The sequence below is a fragment of the Polyergus mexicanus genome, unplaced genomic scaffold (assembly GCF_030449975.1).
Source record: "Polyergus mexicanus isolate NDT 795.1 unplaced genomic scaffold, iyPolMexi1.0 SCAF_15, whole genome shotgun sequence".
NCBI lineage: Eukaryota > Metazoa > Arthropoda > Insecta > Hymenoptera > Formicidae > Polyergus > Polyergus mexicanus.
The window spans coordinates 5,066,746-5,088,986 of NW_027223335.1; the positions used below are offsets into that span (position 1 = coordinate 5,066,746).

Genomic DNA, 22,241 nt, shown 5'->3' on the forward strand with positions numbered 1-22,241 from the left:
GGGCGATGCAAAGACGTCGCCGAGTTAAGCAGCGTCAGCTGCTTTCGGTTCATGAAGAGTCTATCCTCCTCGAGTAGCGTGCCAACTTGAGAAGACCTCCATCGGACCATCGGTCGACACAGAAAATATCGAGAAAAATATTTTCGCACGTTTGTTTGAAAGTTATTCTTTTGGATTTGCAATATGATTGAGAGTCCCTTGAAAATGGAGGTTGACTTTCGGTTAAGAAAGATATATACAATGAAAATATAATATATACAAAATGAAGTGTACGACCATCTTTTCATATAAATAATTGCATGCATTATACGAGAACAAAATTTGTGTAAAAATAACCTTTTGATTCTATTATCGAATACTTTCAATAGAAATTTGTTAATATAAAATGAAACATTTTAAACAAATTTAAGTCTATGCAGTTTGTTAAGTAAATAGCTAGAGTATTGAACTAAATTAAATTATTTAAAGAAATATAAATAAATTTTTTTCCTGGATATAATATGCATAAATATTACATTGAAAATAGCATACAAAAGATAATATATTAAATATATTATCTATATAATCTATTAAAAAAGGGAATTGTAAATAATAGTAAAATTATTTAATCTGTCATATATAAAATAGGTTTTACAACGAATAATAATATAAAGGAATGCTTACAAACATGATGAGCATGTCGTAGTTGCAGAACATCGCAACCGTGTACATAATGATATAGTGTCTTCTCGATAAGATCCGGCGGGTCGTATCCTGTTAATTGGGCTACCCTGTAATAACACAAAATACGCTGATAAATGACTTTTTCCCATTTCTTTTTATGCGAGTTTATTATATCTCTCTGTTTAGTGCATTACAGCTCTAATATGCGTATATTAAGAAAGCTCACATTTTCTCTGGAAGGAATTTTTTTTTTTTGGGGGGGGGGGAATCTAAATTTATTATATAATTTTTTTGAATTATAGAAACGTGTCTATATCATATTTAGCCACACGCAATTAGTTATCCCATATAATTCACAACGCGTCGTATATCATCCGCGCGCAATGTTTACGGAGCTACAAGCCAATAGATCCGTTGATTGTTCTTTGTAATCGGACTTATTTTCGTCGGGATTTACGGTGCGAGCGTCGCGAGTTTGCACAATGCGCGCTAGCCGAGCGATTCCGACGTATGTATGTATAATATAAAATTTCATCGCACTCTTCTATCCGCGCTATATTTATACTACATCACGTGTTCGTTCCCAGTGAACAAGCGGGTGCGTAACGCGGGCTCGTCAGGCTCGCCAGTGGTGGATATTTATTTGCCGCGGATGGAAAGGAAAAAAAAAAAAAAAAAGGGATATATACGCGGTAGCGCTCGGTAACACGAACCTGATTTTAATGGTCGTACCCCTCTCGATCGGGGGCACCGCGCGCGGGCCCTCCATCGAAATATTAACGGCGCAATACGACACCCAACTATAATTACATTGGAAATAAATAATCCACTACGTCCCAGTGCTCGAGTCAACGCTGCTCGCTTCCTCTTGCAACGGGGAAAGATCCGTCTTTATTAATAAAAAGAAGTTTATTCGAGAGAAATAATAGTTTATATATATATAGATTTGTATTAAATATTATTACGCAATTTATATCATACATTTTGCTTTATATTCTTTGGATATATAATTTTTTTATTTATGTAATTATTATTGACTTTCTTATTAGTTAAATTTAATCAATTATTTCTATTTACATATTTTTGAAATTAATGACCAAAGAATATGAGGAAAACGGTGTTTACATTGATAATTAATACTTGAAAAATATCTTTAGAAAAAAAAATGATGAAAATATGAAAAAAAAAAAAAGAAAATTTAATGGGGACATATTGTCAAAATCTTACCGTGCATCGAGAAATATGAGCTTCAGGTCGAGTGATGCCCGGAACATGAACATGTTGTGGTGCAATTTAATTTCGGTTATGGAACTCGTCGGCAGTGAATGGCCGACCGCCAATAGGCCGACATTACGGACGCAACGACTAATACCGTCCTCGTATTCAGATCCGATAGGTAGTTCCACGATGCATTTTAAATAACCGGAACAATGTATGACCTGAAACACCGAATCAAAAAATATCGCAGACTTTACGTTTCTAAAGTTTCTTAAATATTTACAATTTTTCAAAGTTTTTTTAGATTAATCGAACACACACACATACACACACACACACACACACACACACACACACACACACACACACATATATATATATATATATATATAATTCAATATACTGTTATATATGTTCTCTTGACGTATTCTTCTATTTTCAAATCAATATTTTCAATCATATTTTTATTATATAAAATATAAAATATTCGCAGAGAATTGATAAGACACTTGACACATATGTAGAATCTTATTTTCTATCTTTTATTTCTGACAGCTCATTCATCCTAATAAATTCTCTACAACACATGTAATACATCGCATGCAGTGCGAAATGCATACGAGCGTTCGCGATATTATTCTTTTGGCCGAGCGTAAGTGCGATACTCGAGTGACTCCCTCGCGCGCTGCCGTTGAAGTAGAGATATTCGCGCGGAACAACGGCAAATTAACAATTCCTGCTTAATTGAATAGCCGATGATGCGGAAAAAGCCTTGCTGAATGTCACGCTCCCGTCTCGAGTACCGGGGCAAATTTGTGAAGCAAATAGGCCCCTTATTATGCCCGTGTTGCATACGGGATCGCATACGCCACCTCGCGTATGCGATCCCGGTGCATCGGCGCGCGTTGCGACGCGACAGGAACTCGAAGAGAGTTAAAGAAGAGGGCGACCACAACCCTTGATCTCACCCCGGATTCACGCGTGTTTCGCCAAACAAAAGCAATCAAAGCTATTAATAAAATATTTTTAATAATTTGATTCTCTCTACTAATGTAAAATTTATTAATGTTAAAATTTACGTAATTTTATAAAAGAACAATTGAATTATATTGATTGGGGATAATTGAATTATATTGATTAGATTCAAAAATTGAATATAGAATATTGAATAGAAAATGCAAGCTAAAAAAGATGCTTGAATGACCTGAGAAGATCTTAGTATCATTAAAAGAAAATAATTTACAATGGCGTATATATATAAATCGACTAAAAAAAAATTCTTTATTTAAAATAATTACAATTATATATAATAATTAAAGTTGTATCGTTAAATGTATATTACATATATATTTCATATTTATAATATATTAAAATATAAACAAAGATCCAGATAAATTGCTTGTAGATAGTTGGGTCTAATTTAACACAATTTAATACGTTCTGAAGATTTCTTGTCACGCATTGACATTTGTGGAGCAGGTTTTCTTTGTCACTTACAATTTCACGCACAATCGTTAATTCGAGCATTTCCGTTCGCGCGTCGACAAAAGAGAAGCCAACTATAATCCGGTCTTTGTATGTCTATAAGTGTCATAGGGATAAGTCCGCCCTCTTGTCCCCGCGTCTCTCGGCTGGTCTAACAGCTCGCAGGGGTTGCATTCATGACTTTGCCCAATGCCCATCGGGGATCTTTCGCTTACGATTTTGTCGAGGGCTACAGTCATCATGGCACTATAGTTTGAACGAGCTATTTGCCAAACATTTTCTTCCATAAGAGCTTGTCTTCTTCGGTTAGCAAGTGCAAGGTATGTCGCGTATTATCCCCCTTCGTTTTTCGTCAAAACGATAACGTTGCCCGTTATTGCCAGGGCATATGTCGAAAGTTTGACGACGATCGGGGAAAGTTAATTCAGGCGATCTTACCCGATTTCGGAAAATTAAGGCCCCGTCCCCCGTTTCATAAATCGAGATCAATGTCGGTCTGTGATTTTTCGCAATTTGCGCATCGCATCCCGTAAATCTGATTAATCAGCTAACATGTTGGCTGAAATAGATTCGGTAAATATCTGAAGGCAAACAGTCGAAAAAAGTTATATTACGATCAAAGTCATTTATGAAAATTAAGCACTTTTCATATTATTAATTGTATACTTATTTAAAAATATACGTTTTTTTAAATTAACCCTGTTTCAAATATATAATATATAGAATGTTGCTTTTTTTTAATTTTGTTATGCAAATCAATTTTAGTGTTATCAATTTTCTTTTATATGAATAATATGTTTTCAATATATATATAATTCTTCGAGAAAAAATTGATAGAAATATATAAAGAATGTAGTATTTTTAGACATATATTGAATAGGAGCGAATTTTAGTCGCCTCTCTCTCTTTGATGCTTCTTTTTTCATGAATGCGCGTGACCGGTACAATAGCATCCCTATTTAGCTATTGTTTAGTATAAATTTTTATTCTCTTTTTATAATATTTCGTATATGTACAATACAAGAATGCTTATGCTAAGTCGTTTATACATTTAAACGTTTGTCTTTTATTTTTGAGCTTACTCTGTTTGTAGTGAATATTGGCTTACGAAACCTAAAAAGACTGACGATTATTTTCTATTCTCTTGCTTTTATAAATATCATATTAGACTATTTAGATTTTTGAAATCATTACTTTAAATTAATTAATTTTTGAAAATTTTCGACATATATTAAAAAAAAAAAAAAAACAAGATGCACAAAATATTTTCTTGGTTTACATACTTGATACTTGTCATTTTTACTACAATAATCAATAAAATTATAATATTAAAATTTTTGGTAATGATTTACATTAGAGTCGACCTCATAGATTTTAACGACCTTGATATATATTATCAAGGATACGGTCCTGAGTAATTTTCAAAAGGTTTTAGCCATCGCTCGTAGTTTATTAAGAAAAGAAGTTACAAACAAAATAAGTTTAACGAATAGAATGTAATTTTCTGATATTAATACTAAAAAGTATACATATACAATATATGTATATGGTATATGTGTGTATTATAAAGCGAAAGCGTGGGCGGGGAAGGGACGGAGCCCTAATATTAATTTAAAATGAGAAATAGGTTTGGGTTAAGTTAGAATTTTTTGAGAGTAGAAGTGCAAGGACTCCGCCCCTCCACCGCCCATGCTTTTACTTTATAATAAAAAATAAAACTATGACATATTTCTTTTCTTTTAATTTGCCATAATATTTAAAAAATTCATGATAATCATAACACATGGCGACATTTAAATTCAGCTATTATAAATAAAACGAATAACTTACGAAGAATATAAACAAATACAGCATATACTGACCGTAGTATTACGATTACTATGTATTGAGAGAGAGAAAACATATTCGAAATATATTTCTTCTTAAACGTACGTGGTATCAAAAAATTACTATTCAAACTTATTTTGCTTAAAAAAGAAAAACTTATTTTGTTTGAAAATTACTATTCAAACTTATTAAACTTATTTTGTTTATAACTTTTTAATAAATTGCATTTTTGAAAGTTACTCAGGACCGTGTCTTTGATAATATATAACAAGGCAACTGAAATCTGTGAGATCGACCCTAATATAAATAATTATCAAACTTTTGAATATATACATTTTTAAGGATAGTAGAAAATTTTAGTTTCAATTATAAATTTAATAAGACGTATTAATACTTCTTAAATTATGATAAACATGATTTTCAAAAATACTTGACATATGCAAAAGTATTTTTTGCGAAAAAAAAAATTTTGTTTTCCCCCTATCTCTATTTACCTTGTATCCTTCCGTGACAAGGCCTGCGTTTCTTTTCGCCAGAATGCATTTCATTCTGAGAAGAAAGGCACGTTCCAGCTCGATCTCTCCTCGCGAATTCGGTGGCGGGAATGTAAAACCCGCGAGATCCGCGGGGCTTTGGGGAAGATTCAGCACGGAAATCATCTCGTTACGATCGTCCGGATAAATATACTCGAATATACTATTCCCTGTTAATTCCACCTGTACATACGAACAGTTATCGTAGTCATCATCAATAGTTTCTGAATTAATGCAAATTTTTTTGACGTAATCGCATAATAATGTAATTTTGAGCGAAAAAATTTGATTGAGAATTGCATGCAAGATATTTTTTCACATTGTTTATTTATCTATTTTAATATTTTCTTGATAAAACTTTTTTTATTTTTATTTATGAAAAAAATGATAGAATCAAATGCTAATATAATTAAACGTAGTTGCATGGATTGCTAAAACCGTTTTTCTCGATATTACCAAAATAACATTATTAATTAATTAAATAAATGAGGGGATATCTCCCACCTGGGACAAACCTAAATGCACGCTAGCTGTCTCGCTAATGTACATAATTTTCCCGTCAGGCGCCACGACGAATATAAACCCATCCAGTGTCTGCAGTCAGAAATCATCTGTTATCACAGTTTTAATTCACAACTTGTACGCGAATGTAATATAATAAGTAATATAATCTCATTGAATTTTAAATCGTTAAAATTTTGCAAGTAGAAAATATTATCGCGCATTAACGACATGAAAATTCCAGATCAATGCTAAAATTATAAATCGATAGGAATATAAATGATGTTTATGTACTTGTAAAAGATGAGAGCCCAGTTCCTTAATCGCTGCCTCCAAGGGATTGTTGGGCGGCGGTGCAGCGCCCCATTCGTCTCCAAGACCTGGAAAATTTCGATTCAATTAAAAAATTAATTTCTTTCTTGTTATATTGAATGCAAGCATGAATGTATGCCTTTTCAAAAAAATATACCTTTTTTTTTAGACAAAATATATTGAACAACACAAATTGTATTCGCCGCATACATGTTGCACTTAAAATAATTAACGTTAAATTCTCATATTAGAAATGACGGTAACAGAGTAATAGTATTTTCTATAAATTATTAGTGTTCTATAAATAAAATTTTTCCAATAATTTGTCATAATTTAACAAAATATATCTTTTTTCTTATTTGTTAATTTATCTATATTGTAATTTAATTTATTTTGAAAATTTTCAATGTTTACTTCAACCGAGATATCACACAATTTCCTTTTTATCTTTTATTCAATATGTATATTTATAGTGATATTTCATATACAATGTGTAATTAAATCTATGATGGCATGCGTTCCTTGTCTGCGCATTAATCACGATGTGCATACATGCGACGAAAACATTTTCTGTCATATATAAGACTACGGGAAATAGTTTGATTTAGCCACTCTTTTGCTGATGGATTCTTTTCTTAAGTTTCTTAAAGCATTCGATTTTAATTTATTTTATATGTATAACATTTATGTTTCATAATTATAAATTAACACAGTCAATGCGTTTAATTTATCTTTGCTAATAAATGAATTTTAAATTTCACTGTGATATCCAGAAAAATTTCGGGAATTGCTCGTATCCACGTATTACGTTCATATATAAATGTAATTCAGACATCACATGTTCTGGAGCATATTTCTTTAGAATTTGATTGTCGACTGGCACGCTCCTTGGACGTATCGTCAATCTTATTTTGATACATGACACGTATCAGATCTTTTTTGAGAATCAATATACAATAGCGCGCATTTGATAGACAGTTCGATCCATCTCAAAAGAAGGAAACCATTTCAGTCTCGATTCAAAGTTCTTCGTTATCACCGTGTTACATCGAAAATTCTATATTATTGAAATCTGATGTAACAAGTCTGGGAAACATGAAAGATAAATGTCATTTCAATGAATTTTATCAAGATTTGTCATAGGTATCGATATTATTTTTGAATCTCCGTTATGTTATTCGTTGAAGAGAGAAGGAGAGAGAGAGAGAGAGAGGGTGGGAGGGGGGAGGGGAGGAGGGAGGGAAGAGAAAGAGAGAGAAATATCGATGTTATTACGAATTAATAAATTAACTTTCTAAAAATTAAATTTCCTTTGATAATCTTTTTTTTTTTTAGATTGGTTAAAAAATTGTGGCAATCTTGTGGTAATCGACGGCAATCGGCCTCTTAAAAAATTTTAACGCTCGCTTTTTAACAAAGCGTTTGAGAAAGCGTCCCTAAAAGCGTTGTCGTGAGGAGCGCCGTGTCTCTTTTTCCCGAGAATAAAGACGGGGCGATCGTTCTAGAGGGATGCAGCCACTTGAAATTCAATTCGTCGATGTCGTAAGAGGGAGAATCGAACTGGGGAAGGCCTTTGTAACACTATAACGGACCCCATGCTTTGCTTACAAAGCGCCGAGGACTAACAATGCATTAAGTGCGCAATCACATCCATCTCATCCGATACTATTTGCCCTTTGCGCCTAAGAGTCCGGTGGCTAAATTCACGAATACCAGCCCTTGCGGCTGATAAAAACAAAAAGATTATAAATGAATTCGCGATTATTAGCGCTCAATTATTGTCGTGAAATTTGAATAGCGTAATAATATTCTAGTGAGTTTAGGAGTTCGTTTCTGATAAGCGAATGGTATTGTAATTTACATTAACTCACATTGATCACTTTTTATTTCTCTCTCTCTCTCTCTCTCTCTCTCTCTTTGCTTTTTAAATTTTTTTATCTGCTTTTTATAATGAATAAAAAAGATACCATAAAAAGCAATTATCCTGTTATCGCAAGATAACAACACACATATAACGAAATAATGAAAAATAATGTTTTGTAATACGAGCTTTTTTTAATAATTTGCAATTTGTATTTTATTACCATGGGGGAAAACAGCTCTCATTTTGAGATAACTGGTGGTGAGTCTAATGATGCTGGCCTTATCCAATTGTGTCGTTATGGCGGCTGGAAGAGGCAGTAACTTCGCTAGCTCTACAAATTCTTGATTTTCTTTAACGCGGCGCGATCGCGCAGCGTTCTTGCTTTTCTCTTTCATCACGATTTCCTGCGGATGTCCGGATGTGGCGAGGCTACTGATCGAATTATTATTATCGTGATGAAAACAATGCGGGTGATGCGAGCTCAGATCCAACGTATCTGAGGAAGGGCTGCTGCCTGTAAATGGATAAAAATAGATATTTTAATTCGCATTAATTGCACTATAAGAATAAAATGTGCAAATTATAAAATCTTACTGTTTTACTATACAATGCTAATTCGAATATATAATTTCAATTTTAGAAATTATTTATTTATTTCAGGCAAAAATGTGAGTAAATAAATAAATATTTATCATTGTAAGTGTATTAACAAAAAAAATTTCTGCGAATATATTAATATTTTTTCCAATAAGTTATAAAAATATAATATTATAATAGTGACTTTTTATGATGTAGAGAATATTGTGTATTACACTACAATTAAGATTTTGTATTGAGTATTATATTTTGTTGAATTTTACATGATGATTTAATGTGATGTTGTTAAACATTGAAATTTTAAGAGCTTCGAATCTTAAAGAAGCTTTAAATTTCTGAAGTTGAAAAATAATATATTTTTTTCTGAACATGAAAAATAAATAATTTTTTATTAAATATAAGATATAATAAATATAGTTTCTTGTTAAATTACAAAGAGTTATAAAATATATAATTATTCATAATTCTCAATAATTATGCATATCTATATATATAATTTAATAATATAATATTTAATATTACAAACTAAAAATCAAATATTTCCTATAAACAAAATTGAAAAGAGATCGCAATACATCGCACGTTTATCGTGTATATATACAATATATACACGAGAAGTTTTTAAGGATACAATTTAATACGTCAAACAATATTAGAGGTTTATGGTGAAGTTGGGTATGCGTGATTTGTATGTGTGCGTGCAAAATCGATGCAGCAATAACACAAATCGCAATTGTGTTGCACAAGCGACAGCGTAAAATAGTCGCGCTATCGGCATACCGGGATGAATTAACTTAACTCCGCTATGCTTGACACGGCTGACTACACGAGTTCCAGTTCCATACCCGCTATAATCGCAATTCCTCGTCATCGTTAATGTCGTCGGCATCTCTGCCGATGTAACACCCGATATCTCGACAATATCGATAATAGGTCGGAGAATATGGCTGTTGCCCGCCTTGTCCTCGCCGGAGGCACTCTATCTACAGAATATTTTGAAACTGCTATACTCTTCTCCTTAAACTTTTTCCTTCATCTTTTTCTTGATATAAATATCAATCACATACGTGATTATTATTGAATAATTTATATTAGAATTTATTTATATATTATTTTATAAGGATGGTTCTACAATTTATATTATCTGTCATATATTTGTATATCGTAAATATTTATTATGTCTACAATAAGATGAATAATGCTTTATACATTAAATGACCGGCGTGATAATGGCATACAGATTTTACATAATTTTTTTATGTTTCATGCAAAAGAATCGCATCGGAAAGGTCATTGGCCTGTAGAGATCGGAATTTTGCAGGCGCAATTATTTGTCTTGCAGTATTGGCGGTCGTGACTTTATTTCGAAATCACGTTCGAAGTTGAATTACATTTTTCCCAGATGAAATAGAACTGTCTCTATGGACACATCGTGTACAATCCATAAAATTCGGACTACGAATTTTATTTTAATTTTCCATAACTTTACGGAAGCGTGACGAATTTCGAAAGTATAAATCGGCGAAGAATTTGCAATCGAACCGGCTTCTATTAACAGAGCGTTGAACAATGTGAGAAAAAAATTATGCGATTGCTATGTATCTTCAATATTTCTTCAATATTTTTATATACATATATACATATATACATATACGGATTCTTATATTTTATTTAAAAATAATATTTTAAGAGGAATAAAAAGAAAAGTTAGTTTTCTCCCCCCCCCTCCCCCCGCCCCCCCCCTCCGTCCCGCCCAACCCCAAAGCTCCGCGAAAAATGCAAAATATAATTAATTCTTTGTTGAACGAAATTAAAAGTCATCAAATCATATTCTTCTTGCGAATTAAATTTACTGCATATATACTTTAACAGTGCGTTGCCGTCAGTGCGTTACGCAAAAAATTAAGTTGTTTGAATTTTTTTGCTATATTATTTTTGACTCTTGGAACCAATTCTGTATGTATCGGTAAAATTAAATTCGATTAAAATATCTTCTACTTTAAATCAGAGGCCGAAATGAATTCCTTAAGTACTTTCTAACTGCGATAGAGAAGGATTTATGATACGTAGTTGTTGGCGAATGATATTGCGCGAATGCCGCGTAATGATGAAGCTCCTCGTTCTAAGAAATGAAAGCAAAGGGAGCAAACTGTCATTAAAGCGCCAGCAAGAGAGCAATCTAACGACGTAGAGCTACCCGGACTTCTCTCGGATGGAAATTTGCTTGAATAATGCATTTTTTTGCCGCTTTACATTCGGTGACTGTTCTAACCGACGCACACGACTGTCGATTCTCTTAGAGAGGAATATTTTATCAAATGCACAGAACATGCTCTATGTGTCTTTTTGTTTTATTTTAGAAAAGTCATTCCTCACTTTATTTTTTTAGAGCTTTTTTTAAATTTAAATATAATCTTTCTAAACAATAATTATTTTTTCTATATATGTATATATATATATATATATATATATATATATATATATATATATATATATATGTGTGTGACACCATTTTTGCCCTTTTCACAATGAATAATTTGATAAGAATATCAACTGTTAGAATATTGAAATTGAATGGCTGCTATTGAGTGAGAAAATTTCAGAATCCTAAACACAGTTAACTGGTATGTCCAACAAATTCCTCGAACTTAACGTTTTAAGATATTCAAGCAAAGAAAGATATTGAGATAAGAGCCAAACAAAACCATACACAATATTATGAGGAATTTACATATGCATTGTTATGCTACCTGGAAATATTATTTCTTCGCGATAATATGCAAAACATAATGTCGGTTGCCACCATTTCTGCATTCGTGGAAACCACGCTCAAACATCATTCGTGCTCGTTGCATTGTTAGGAAAACTGCAGGTTCGTGATAGGCCGTAGGAGTGAATAGGTCCGGGGAAAAGTGATTTTACACACCGAGAATAAGTTGCTTTCTCATTGGCCAATTCCAATGCAGCGCTCCCACGTTGCAACCACGAGATATTCAAGAATTATCGTGGCGGAAATTAGAGGTGGCTTCCAGCCAAAGACGTCATTTCGCGCGCATAAAACAGTTTAGTTAATAACTGCCAGTGACTAATTAAGAAAATAATGACTGTGATAATTATTTATGATGAGAAGTGCTAAATTAATAATATAAAAATTGTGAAAATAACAATACTTATAATTATGTTTGTATTAACAATTAGAAGCTTTGATTACAATGTGAAGTATCTTTATAAGTTCTTAATTTTTTCGCACACATAAACAACATTTTTTTTTTTAAATTGATGTATTTTTATTTATTAAAACATGGAATTTATTCAAAGGAGAATTTTTAACATTCTATAATAATTGAACTTTGTAAGAGACTTTAATTAATTGTAAACATTTTTCATCGTATTCATTTCATATCCTGTCTGTCAAAGACTAATGCATTGGTCTGATTCATAAAGTATACGAATCGAATCAGAAAATTATCCTTATTTATTCACAATTTGGTTCGTCTCATTTGCGATTCGATTCGAGGCATTGTCTAATATAGCGTGTGTAACTTTATAAAAAAACGACATTCTTTGATGACGAATTTTTGAATTTTGGAGAAACGCTGCAAGCTTTCTTCAACATCGAAGTGGTTACGACTCGAGGTTTAGCGTGATTAATTGCGAAAAAATTTGATTTGAAATTTGGCTTGACAATGTGAACGCATAATCAATTGCGATAAAGTTTGATTTGAAATTCGTTTTAATAATATGGATTTTCTTGAACGAAGAAAAAGATTAGCATTCATTGATGTTAAGACTATAAATATATCTAAATCATGTAATATCTAAACCATCCAAAATAATTATCAATTGCGATTATTCAAATACTTGAATATCCGATTAAATTGGATAATTATCTCAAGAGTTAAATCTAAGTTTGCGAATTATTTTAATCTGTATTCAAATTATTTACTATAAAAATTTGAATAGGAAAATAATTATTTTCTGTATGCTTTATAATCAGAATGAAAATAAATAAATCTCATTCGAAATCTTTAGCACATTAAGAGTGTTTTTTTTTTTGCGACTGTAAATATCGTTAATAAAATAATGATATAATAATGAAAATGAATTAATAAATAACGAAATAAATTATCTATGATTTAAAACAGAGCGCGAAAATCAATTAATACACAACTTTTAATAATCAACAATTTTCTTTACAAAAATCGACATGTTCAATAATTAGTTTAATTTTTTTCCTCGCTGGAATTTTAAACATACATTTAATTTTGCTATGTAATTACAAAACATGTAAAAAAATAATATGGAATATTTCTTATATATTTGCTTAGCTTTAATTCAAATTAACAAATTTGGAAGTTTAAATAAATTTGATTGTTCAAAAACATTAAAATTTTGGATGTATGTTCAGTTTTTAAATAACCGAATAATTACTTCGTATAACATAATTCGATTATTTCAATATCATCAAAATCCACATCCTATTTATATTCTAGATCGTATATATAGTTACTACCTTCTTTATCCCTTTGCTTGTTTCTGATATGAGGATCGTTTCTTGAGATAGTCGATCCGCGTCCGTAATTTTCCATTGGTGCCATACTGCATACATTCTTCTTATTGCAACTATCTGACCTCCGACACTATGTAGATTGTTGACAATATTTTGCACATATTTCCAACGACGTTAAAACTACTTAATCATCAATTTTAAACACGTGTATATTAAGAAACTGCTATAGTAACTTCATCACCTGATCTTGATGCTCAGCGCATCAAATTTGCATACGTGCTAGTGACTGAAGATATCGATCGATATTTGGTATTTCTACAAAGAGACTGTTTTGCGAAAACAGATTTTACGATATTTTATATACATATATTTTACGATATGTAAATTTTACAATACATATACAATATGTATATAATATAATATATAAATCCGTTTTGAATTTATAATCGATAAATCGAACGATGCTACACGTCGATGAGAAAGACGAACTGGCATTCCTCACCTTAAAATTTCGACTAGACTGCATGACTGTTTTGAAGGAAATTATTACGGCTTCTCTCAGCTATAGCTTATATATAGCTTTGTTCGTTGCTCATCTAAACCCACGCTGTCTCCCAATAGAGTAGGTAAGCTGAGAAAGGTACCACCCTTATTTTAAGCTCCACCCTTCGCAGTGGGTCAGCCAGACCAGGGACTCGACAATGTACACGCGCGAACATTCATGTATATAAGTTTTCTTGGCTTTCGAGGGAACGAGTTGAAGACCGAAAGATGAAGATAATTTTATGGATAGCGCGGAATTTATAACGGGAGCAATTGTTGAAAATTATTGATCTCAAACCATCGATGTTGCTAATTCAAAAGCACAGCGACAGGAAAGATTTGAATTGCACACATTAACAAAAATGTTCCTATGATTTTCACGGAGTCCAATGTCAAGTATATAACAATATACGACCGAGAAGAGATTTTTATATTGAAAGTATATAAAGTAAATGAAAGTTTTGATTGGAGGTTCTGATATCATGTATGATGCATACGAGAAGATGAAGATATACAAATATACATATTTATAATACGAAGCGGGAAACTAATAAACTTTTAAAAAGTAACACATTTTTATATGCATTACATAGGATATTTGAATATAAAATGACAATATACACATGTTGCACATTTAGCATTGAAGACTGTGGAATATATAAGAATGCTCTTGGTTATGCACGCAACGAGCAGCTTATACTTTCTATTTTATGAAAAAAATATTTTCTATTTTTCATCTTTATATTAAACGATCAAATCTAACTTTCCTGGTTGATGATAGTCCGAAATAAGGATAGAAAGACAAAATAAATTTTAACAAGAAAAAAGAAAGTGTCGAAATTTATTACATACACATGGTCTTTTCTCTCTTACCATCTTCTTCGTTTTGAATAATAGCCCGAAAGCAAGACATACTTGTCATATGTGCAATACGCCCTCGAATGCAATATATCACGTATAGTATCGTATTCTATAGAATACTGTAGGATATAATTCCTTTGAAAGGAATCTGTAGATAAAATTATTTATTGACAGATATACTCTCACAATATATTCTCAAAAACACTTTCGCCGATCTTGTATCATCAAAAGATAAATCTAGTAAAAAGTGGAGGTCAGTCGAAAGGAGAATAAAATTCTAAACCCTAAAACGCGATAGAACAATCTGGCCGCGGATGTTTTCCCTGCGACTACGCTTGCATGTTGTTTGATTTATGATGAGATATTTGCATAAAGACGAAAGAAACGCTGGACTTGTGGGTGTACCACGTGTTTAGTAAATATTCGCCTTCGCGGAAGCGCAAACAGTTCGCAGATTGCTTCCTATGTAAACCTGTATTGAGGGATTTCTCAACACTTCCGCAGAGGTCCGTGATTTTTATATAGAGTGTTTATTTTATTTCTAGTCCACCGGCTTAAGTAAAGATAAACGAAATAAGTCTGTAAATATAGTTGTGGCACTGTCACACTGTCACAATTGTAAAAATATTAATAATCGATCGGCTTGAAAAGAAAAGAGAATATTTTTGTACTCCTTCACGCATTTATTTCACTCATTATTTTATTATTATTTATTTATTATTTTTTTTATCGATTATATTTTGAAGATAATAAAAGTTTAGATGTACAATATTTTAATATAATTTGACATTTAGAAATTTTACATTGATTTATGTGACATTTAGAAATCTTATGCAGATTTTGCAATTTTCCTAAAAACGTTTAAAAAAATATTGGAATTAATGATGCAATGTTTATAATGCGCTCAAAAAACGAAAATTTACATTATGTATTTTAATATGTTAATTGGCTAACTCTTTTCGATAACGCTCTCAACGTTTATTCGTTTACTTATTCTTCGTTCATCAAAAACGCGGTCCATTCGCGGATTTTCACAGCTATTACATACCATTACGACTATAATCGATATCCACGGTATAGTAAGTAAGCGTGACGAGGGAGGACGGGGCAATCCAATTTACGACCACTGGTCTGATCTGTCCTCGTCATCCAATTAACGGATCTTTCTTCTAATCTCATGGATTCATTCCGGTCCGCCGGGAAAATCGCGACCTTTTTTGCTCGGATAAAAGAGAAGCGAAAGAGGAACGACGTGGAAAGAATGACGTGCAATTATCTAGGCATGTCGATTGTACTAAACGTACTATCGAAAATGCCAAATTACAATGTGTTGATAATCGATATTCGATAGATATTATCGCCCGATAACAAATATCGATACTATTGTTTATTTTGAATAGATAAAAAATTCTGCACGAGGAAATAAATGAGTAGGGAAAAAATATGCGTCGTCTATAGTGTTGCGTTTTAGCAAACTAATAAATTTTTCTTCAAACATTTGTGCACCATGTGTACAGAAAATATCTATTACATCTTATCCGAGTATACAGAGGTATGCTACACATTTTATATATAAAATAAGAAATAGAATACTTACATACACTTCACTATTAACGCTAGGGTGAAAAATTAAAATTTGACCACAAATTTCATAAAAATGTTAGCGAAGCGGATCGTAAGACCAGCGTGTATCATTTATTATATATTTATCTGAGTATCGTTCATTCACGCGGAGGAGGGAAGTGCGAAATGGCCACAAAGCAGTAATTTTTCCGACGGCGTAATCGTGTCGTGAAAAAACTTCCTTCTCCGGAATGGAAATTAGCGCGACAGGCATGCGTATGTAGTACGCATCTCCGATAGTTTTCGCGCAAATACGCGGCGAGATATCTGTGTGCGAAACAGGCAGAGATAATATTTGTCGGGATTTGCACACGTGCCCGGCCGGCCGGACGTTATTTTCGTATCGTAATGCCTCTCCGTGCATCCTCCCCTCGCTCGTGGTACCCGCCGTACATACTATTCGTGAGAAATGACACATTTGCACGCATATGATTTCGCACGCGTCTATATTGCGCGTGTATGCGTGTGTAGGCCAGAGTAAATAAGTGTGTCTATACCCTACGTCGCTGGTGTTATTCGAATTAGAGAGACTACGTGCTTGCACTCGCTGCCATTATCCGACGCTCCGTAAATTCACATTGCGCGATGCGTATTTCATTGCTCTCTGTGTATTATGTTTTGTATATCCCCTATGTGTGTGTCTTTTTCTTATATTTTCACATTTATTTTAATAATAATTGGCCCAGCAGAGATAGAGATGAAATAACAATAGAATGGATCTTATTTCAAAAAAAAAAAAAAGATCGCAATCTATTTGTTCCAAGTATATCTGCGAATTTTTCATTTAAATATGAGATTTCACATGGTAAGGAGTAATTTAGGTTTTATTTTGATCGTAAAGAAGGATATTAAAGTGATATTAAGAAAAAGATGGAAGAATTATTTTTAGCCATCTTAGCGATATCTTTTGTTAAAAGGTGTGACAAAGGTACGTATATTTTTACATCGCACAAAGGAAAAAAATCTGAAAAGTTCGGTCTTCTATCTTCGATTCAAGTTACGGAAAAGTATTGGCAGGTAAATGCTGCGACCTACGGCAACTATCGCGCATTAAGATGCGCAGTCACACACGAGCTGTTGTGTCATATAATCGTTGAATAAGTTTCGGTCCAGAACGACTTTGGCCATCGGGGTTGATAAATTGTACGCCCCTCATATCCTATAGCCATTGTCTTTTTGTCGAAGTTGCAAACCCGCGCATGCTCACAGCATTCATCCCATCACGAAGGACTAATGATTACCATATTTTCCAGCAAACGAACAATAAAATCTAAACGTGGTAAAAAGTTTTGTGGAACACCTGCAATAGAACAGGAACACCTGCACGTTTAGAGACAGCGAGCCTGCGAGTTTAGACGCGTCTAAAAAAAAAAAAAAAAAAAAAAAAAAAAAAAAAAAAAAAAAACCATTTCAACTAAATATATATCATAACAATTTATCTGAAACTTTTTCAAAAATTATATAAAAATAATTTTTTCACTCCCTGTATATCCAAATAAACTGGCCTGTCGCCGACAATGTGGTTGAGCGATCTGTGTGATTGACTTTTGATCATAGTTTATAAAATTCTTATGCAAATGTATAGCCTGTGTCCCATAACTCGTAATTTTAACAAATTTAGATGCAATTTTTTCTCTTAAGAAGATAACAGCAAATTCTCTTTTATTGAAAGAATATTATATAAGAAAATATGAAAGCATCCACATTTTTATAATATTATAATACAATCTTATTAACCTTGTTTCGATTTCTGTACGTGTATATGTTACGTCAATGACGTAAGATCAGCGGAACGGCGGCCCAAATTATTAGCATATTGCGTGTCCCGGCATACAATGCGCAGTTTATGCCGAAAATATGCTACGCCGTTAGCCGTTGTAGCTGTCTATACTAAAAGAACAAACAATCGAATCGCCAGATTTCATCCTCTGCCATCGTCCCGATCGTGCAACGGGGTATCCATTTTGTCGCTAGTCGTACGACAATATGGAGTATTCGCATCGGTTTTAAGAGATGCGTCTGCAGAGGAAGCATACGCATATTGTATTGTTCGGATCAGTTAATTTTTACGCGTTAATTGAAGAGATAAATAACGACGTAAACATAAACATTAAATAATCACGCAATCCGAAATAATCGAGAGAATAATTATTATCAAACGGTAATTATTAATATATTATTCATTATTACTAATTAACTTATAAAACGTTATTTTATTCGTTAAATTCAAATTTGAAAAATTTCTTAAGATATGTAATTGAAAATTAATGAGAAATTAGTGGATTATTCTTGAAATGCATATAAGAAGGTTAGATAACAAAATTTTATACTCTTTCAATTAATTTCAAGTGCATTTTATATTCTAATAGAATTTTAATCTTAGATTTAATTACCGGGATAATTAACGTTGAGTATTAAAGAGATATGAAGAGTACATGAAGAAGATTAGTACCCAATTAAAAATTTTCGCGAGAAAAGATCAATTTTGCAAGTTGTGCTCAAAAAATATATAATCGAGATATAAAATATAATTTTTAATTTTTTTCTCGAATATATAAAACTATTTTTTTTTGAAATTTTTCTGATAAGCGCTACTTTAATTCATTACTTTCTCACAGACAAGAGATGTATTCAGGATGTATTCGAGATAACGATTCGAGACATATACGTAGATAATTCTATCGTTCCTGTCGCGCGGCGCATTCCTTAGACAGATAATTCCGTCTGCATTTGCGAGTTGCACTCGCGTGTACTCGCACGTGGAGTGCGCCGACTCTCGGAGGTACCTGGAATCGCGTTCATCTCAGGCGGCTCGCCATGTTTTTCTTGCATTGTGCTGACCATGTATGATCCCAAGAGACGAAGTATACGGACCAAGCATCGCTAACCGTAATTATAGAATGGATGCACTAGAATGAATCGAATTAATTAAAAATATTTTTGAATAATGCAACTTTTTTTGCCTCGATGAAAATCCATATCTTTGTTTCATTTTTTTTTTTTTAAATCAAAATATGATTCTTTAAACTTTAATATTCTTTTAATTGTTGTAGATTATTATAAAAGTATAGTATATTTATAAATTTGAAAAATACAAGAGAAATTTCATATATCGCTGAAAATTATAAAAAAAAAGCTGTTGATTATTGTTGAAATCTCATCCTTTCATAAATTTTTAAATATCTTTTACACATTAGAAAATTACAAAATACATACGCAATGCAATACGAAATAGAGGAACGTGAGAAAATATATTTAAATAGTTTTCTTTTTATGTTTCTATTAAAATTTTGATACATTAAAGATCCATCTTTAAAGGTTGGCAACGTTTGCGACGACGAGGTCTACTCTTGCACGTGTTACGCTTCGCCACGTAGACGGTACAATGTACCCGACTTCTCCTTTTCTTTTTTCTCACTACACTGTGCACTCCACTTACTTACAATGTTGCTCGTGAACCGACAAACACGGTCTCCGTGAGTCGAAGCAACGCAGCGCGCGTGCGATCCGCAATTCTACACGCGCAACTCGAATTTCCACGCGTCTTTCGTGCACGTCGTCTCGCGACAAAGCTGCTCTCACGCAAAACGTACGAAAGTCCGAGAAGAAAGAAAATAAAGCACAACTCGCCTTAACCCCCGTAAAAATTAATGATTTGTAACACGAATGTCGTGCAGCTGTCGTGGGTTAATTAAATCGGCGATCTAAAAAATTCTCGATATTTTTTTAATTTTTCATAATTTATTTATATTTTTGTATTATTTTCAATATATATAAGACTGCCAAAATCTGAGCGTTATATTAATTGAAGTAATAGAATATATATTGTGTATATCGTCACGCTGAACAAATTATTGACATTCAAAAAATTCTGCTTATCGCATCAACGTTTCAATATAGCGTTTTCGTAATGCGCACAGACCTTGCACTTAAAACACTATTCAAATTTTCCCATTACACATTCTAACTGTGAGTGTGTGTGCCTGAAAGAATATTATACTTGATTAACAAATTATTAAATTTAGTATGACTCGATAAACAAAGATTTACTTAGAATGACAATCCAGAGTGGAGAAGGCTGCGTTATGAAGATGTAGTTGTAGATTGATACGAGCGTGCAACTAATCGTATTTTTGTATTTTGAAACAGGAGAGAGCAAGAGAGCGCCATGGCTGATAGGTCGCGTAGTTTTATTGATCATGAATTCGAGCCTGTGTTTAGACGCCAGTATCGCGACGTTGTAACGCGAGAACTGTGCTTCGCGTAACATACCAAGGAGGCAACAGCCGGACCAAATCGTTATTAAATGCCTCAGCGCCACATTTAACTTTTAGCTAAACGTCATAACAAACGAATATCTTTCGACTGACACTTTGTGTCGAGTTCAGAGTCCAAATCGGGGGGGATTGTATCAGTAGATTCTAAAATTACTTTATATACCCTCTTTCTCTTTCTCATTTTCTGTTACAGAGAATTTTTTAAATCATTGTCCACTTGGATTCATAGAAAAAATATGCCAATTTTTAAAAAGTAATAGAAATATAATACTCCGAAATCAATATGTCCGGCAACGAAGAAAATAATTATTTTTAAAAGGATTAATTATGCGCATCATATTCTCTCTCTCTCTCTCTCTCTCTCTCTCTCTCTCTCTCCTAGTCCTTGTAGATTTCACAGACGATCGCTACTTGTCGAATGAAAATTCTGAGCGACAATTAGCGTAACGACGAGATCCGCTTTCTCTTGCGCAGCCTGCGGGAGATTCTAACAACCCTACATTCGAGGGTGAAACTCCGCTCTCCGGGGAAGAGTTTGCATCGCGCTACGGATAGACGCGTGAACGCGTAATGAACGCGCGTAAAACCCTTATTAGACGGTGCGATATTTCTAGTTTATTACATTTTAACTGCATGAGAGAAAGAATTTTTTTTTTATTTTATTTGTTTTTTCTCAATTTCTCTGAAATGCATGGCGAATATTGTTGAAATCCAGATGCAAAAAGAATAGATTATAATTTGATAAAATTATTTTTAAATAATTATCCGAATATAATGCATATTTCATTTCATAAAGTTAACATATGCAATTATATTTACATCAATTATGCATCAATTTATCTATTCAAGTAATTTGTATTAAATTATCGCACATTTTAGCACTTTGAATACAATAAATTGAATGCGATAAAAAATCAAGATATAGGAAATATTTTTTAATTGTATATGGAGTGAACGAATTTCTCTCGGTGAAAGTCTCAAGCAATCAGATTTCGTTAGATACAGCTAATGTAGAAGAAAAAATATAAGATTGTACTGCATGGCAAAAGTTTCTATATTTTACAAGGATAAAAGGAAAAAACTAGGATTGGGCGAAAGCCACCCCTCCGTTGTCATAACGAAGGAATAGAGAGGGTAGAAGTGACGGGGCACTCGCGACCCCTCGATGCCGAATGGGCGAGGCTCTTATCCCTTTATACGAACAGCCCGCCCTTAAACAGCCCTAAACTAAGTCACTTTAGCTATGACGTTAAGTGTGACTGATCGTCCAGGCGTGCTTTTAAAATGGCCACCCGACGCTGTGCATCTTGATATATTCGAAAAATAATAAATGCATCCGACTTGCGACTATGGCTTTGAAGACTTTTTCTTTTACATTTTGTACCGGATGTACAGAATATATTGTATATACAGCCAAATACAGTTAT

The 22,241-nt window shown here is 32.9% G+C and overlaps 1 protein-coding gene across 3 annotated transcripts in view; it reads right to left on the reverse strand.

Annotated features, from left to right (window-relative positions):
- The window catches only part of Sim (single-minded), a 38,484-nt gene that overhangs the window by 3,541 nt on the left and 12,702 nt on the right, over positions 1-22,241 (reverse strand). For 2 of the 3 annotated variants that reach the window (XM_070308107.1, XM_070308106.1), the window contains exons 2-7: positions 8,624-8,917; positions 6,522-6,607; positions 6,231-6,320; positions 5,688-5,909; positions 1,891-2,102; positions 664-770 (exon numbers count right to left, since the gene is read on the reverse strand). In XM_070308107.1, coding sequence (XP_070164208.1) covers positions 664-770; positions 1,891-2,102; positions 5,688-5,909; positions 6,231-6,320; positions 6,522-6,607; positions 8,624-8,798 — 892 coding nt within the window. In that variant the 5' untranslated portion in view covers positions 8,799-8,917. Of the gene's footprint in view, positions 1-663; positions 771-1,890; positions 2,103-5,687; positions 5,910-6,230; positions 6,338-6,521; positions 6,608-8,623; positions 8,918-22,241 lie in introns of those variants that run through there. The other variant, XM_070308109.1, reaches the window with a different exon arrangement.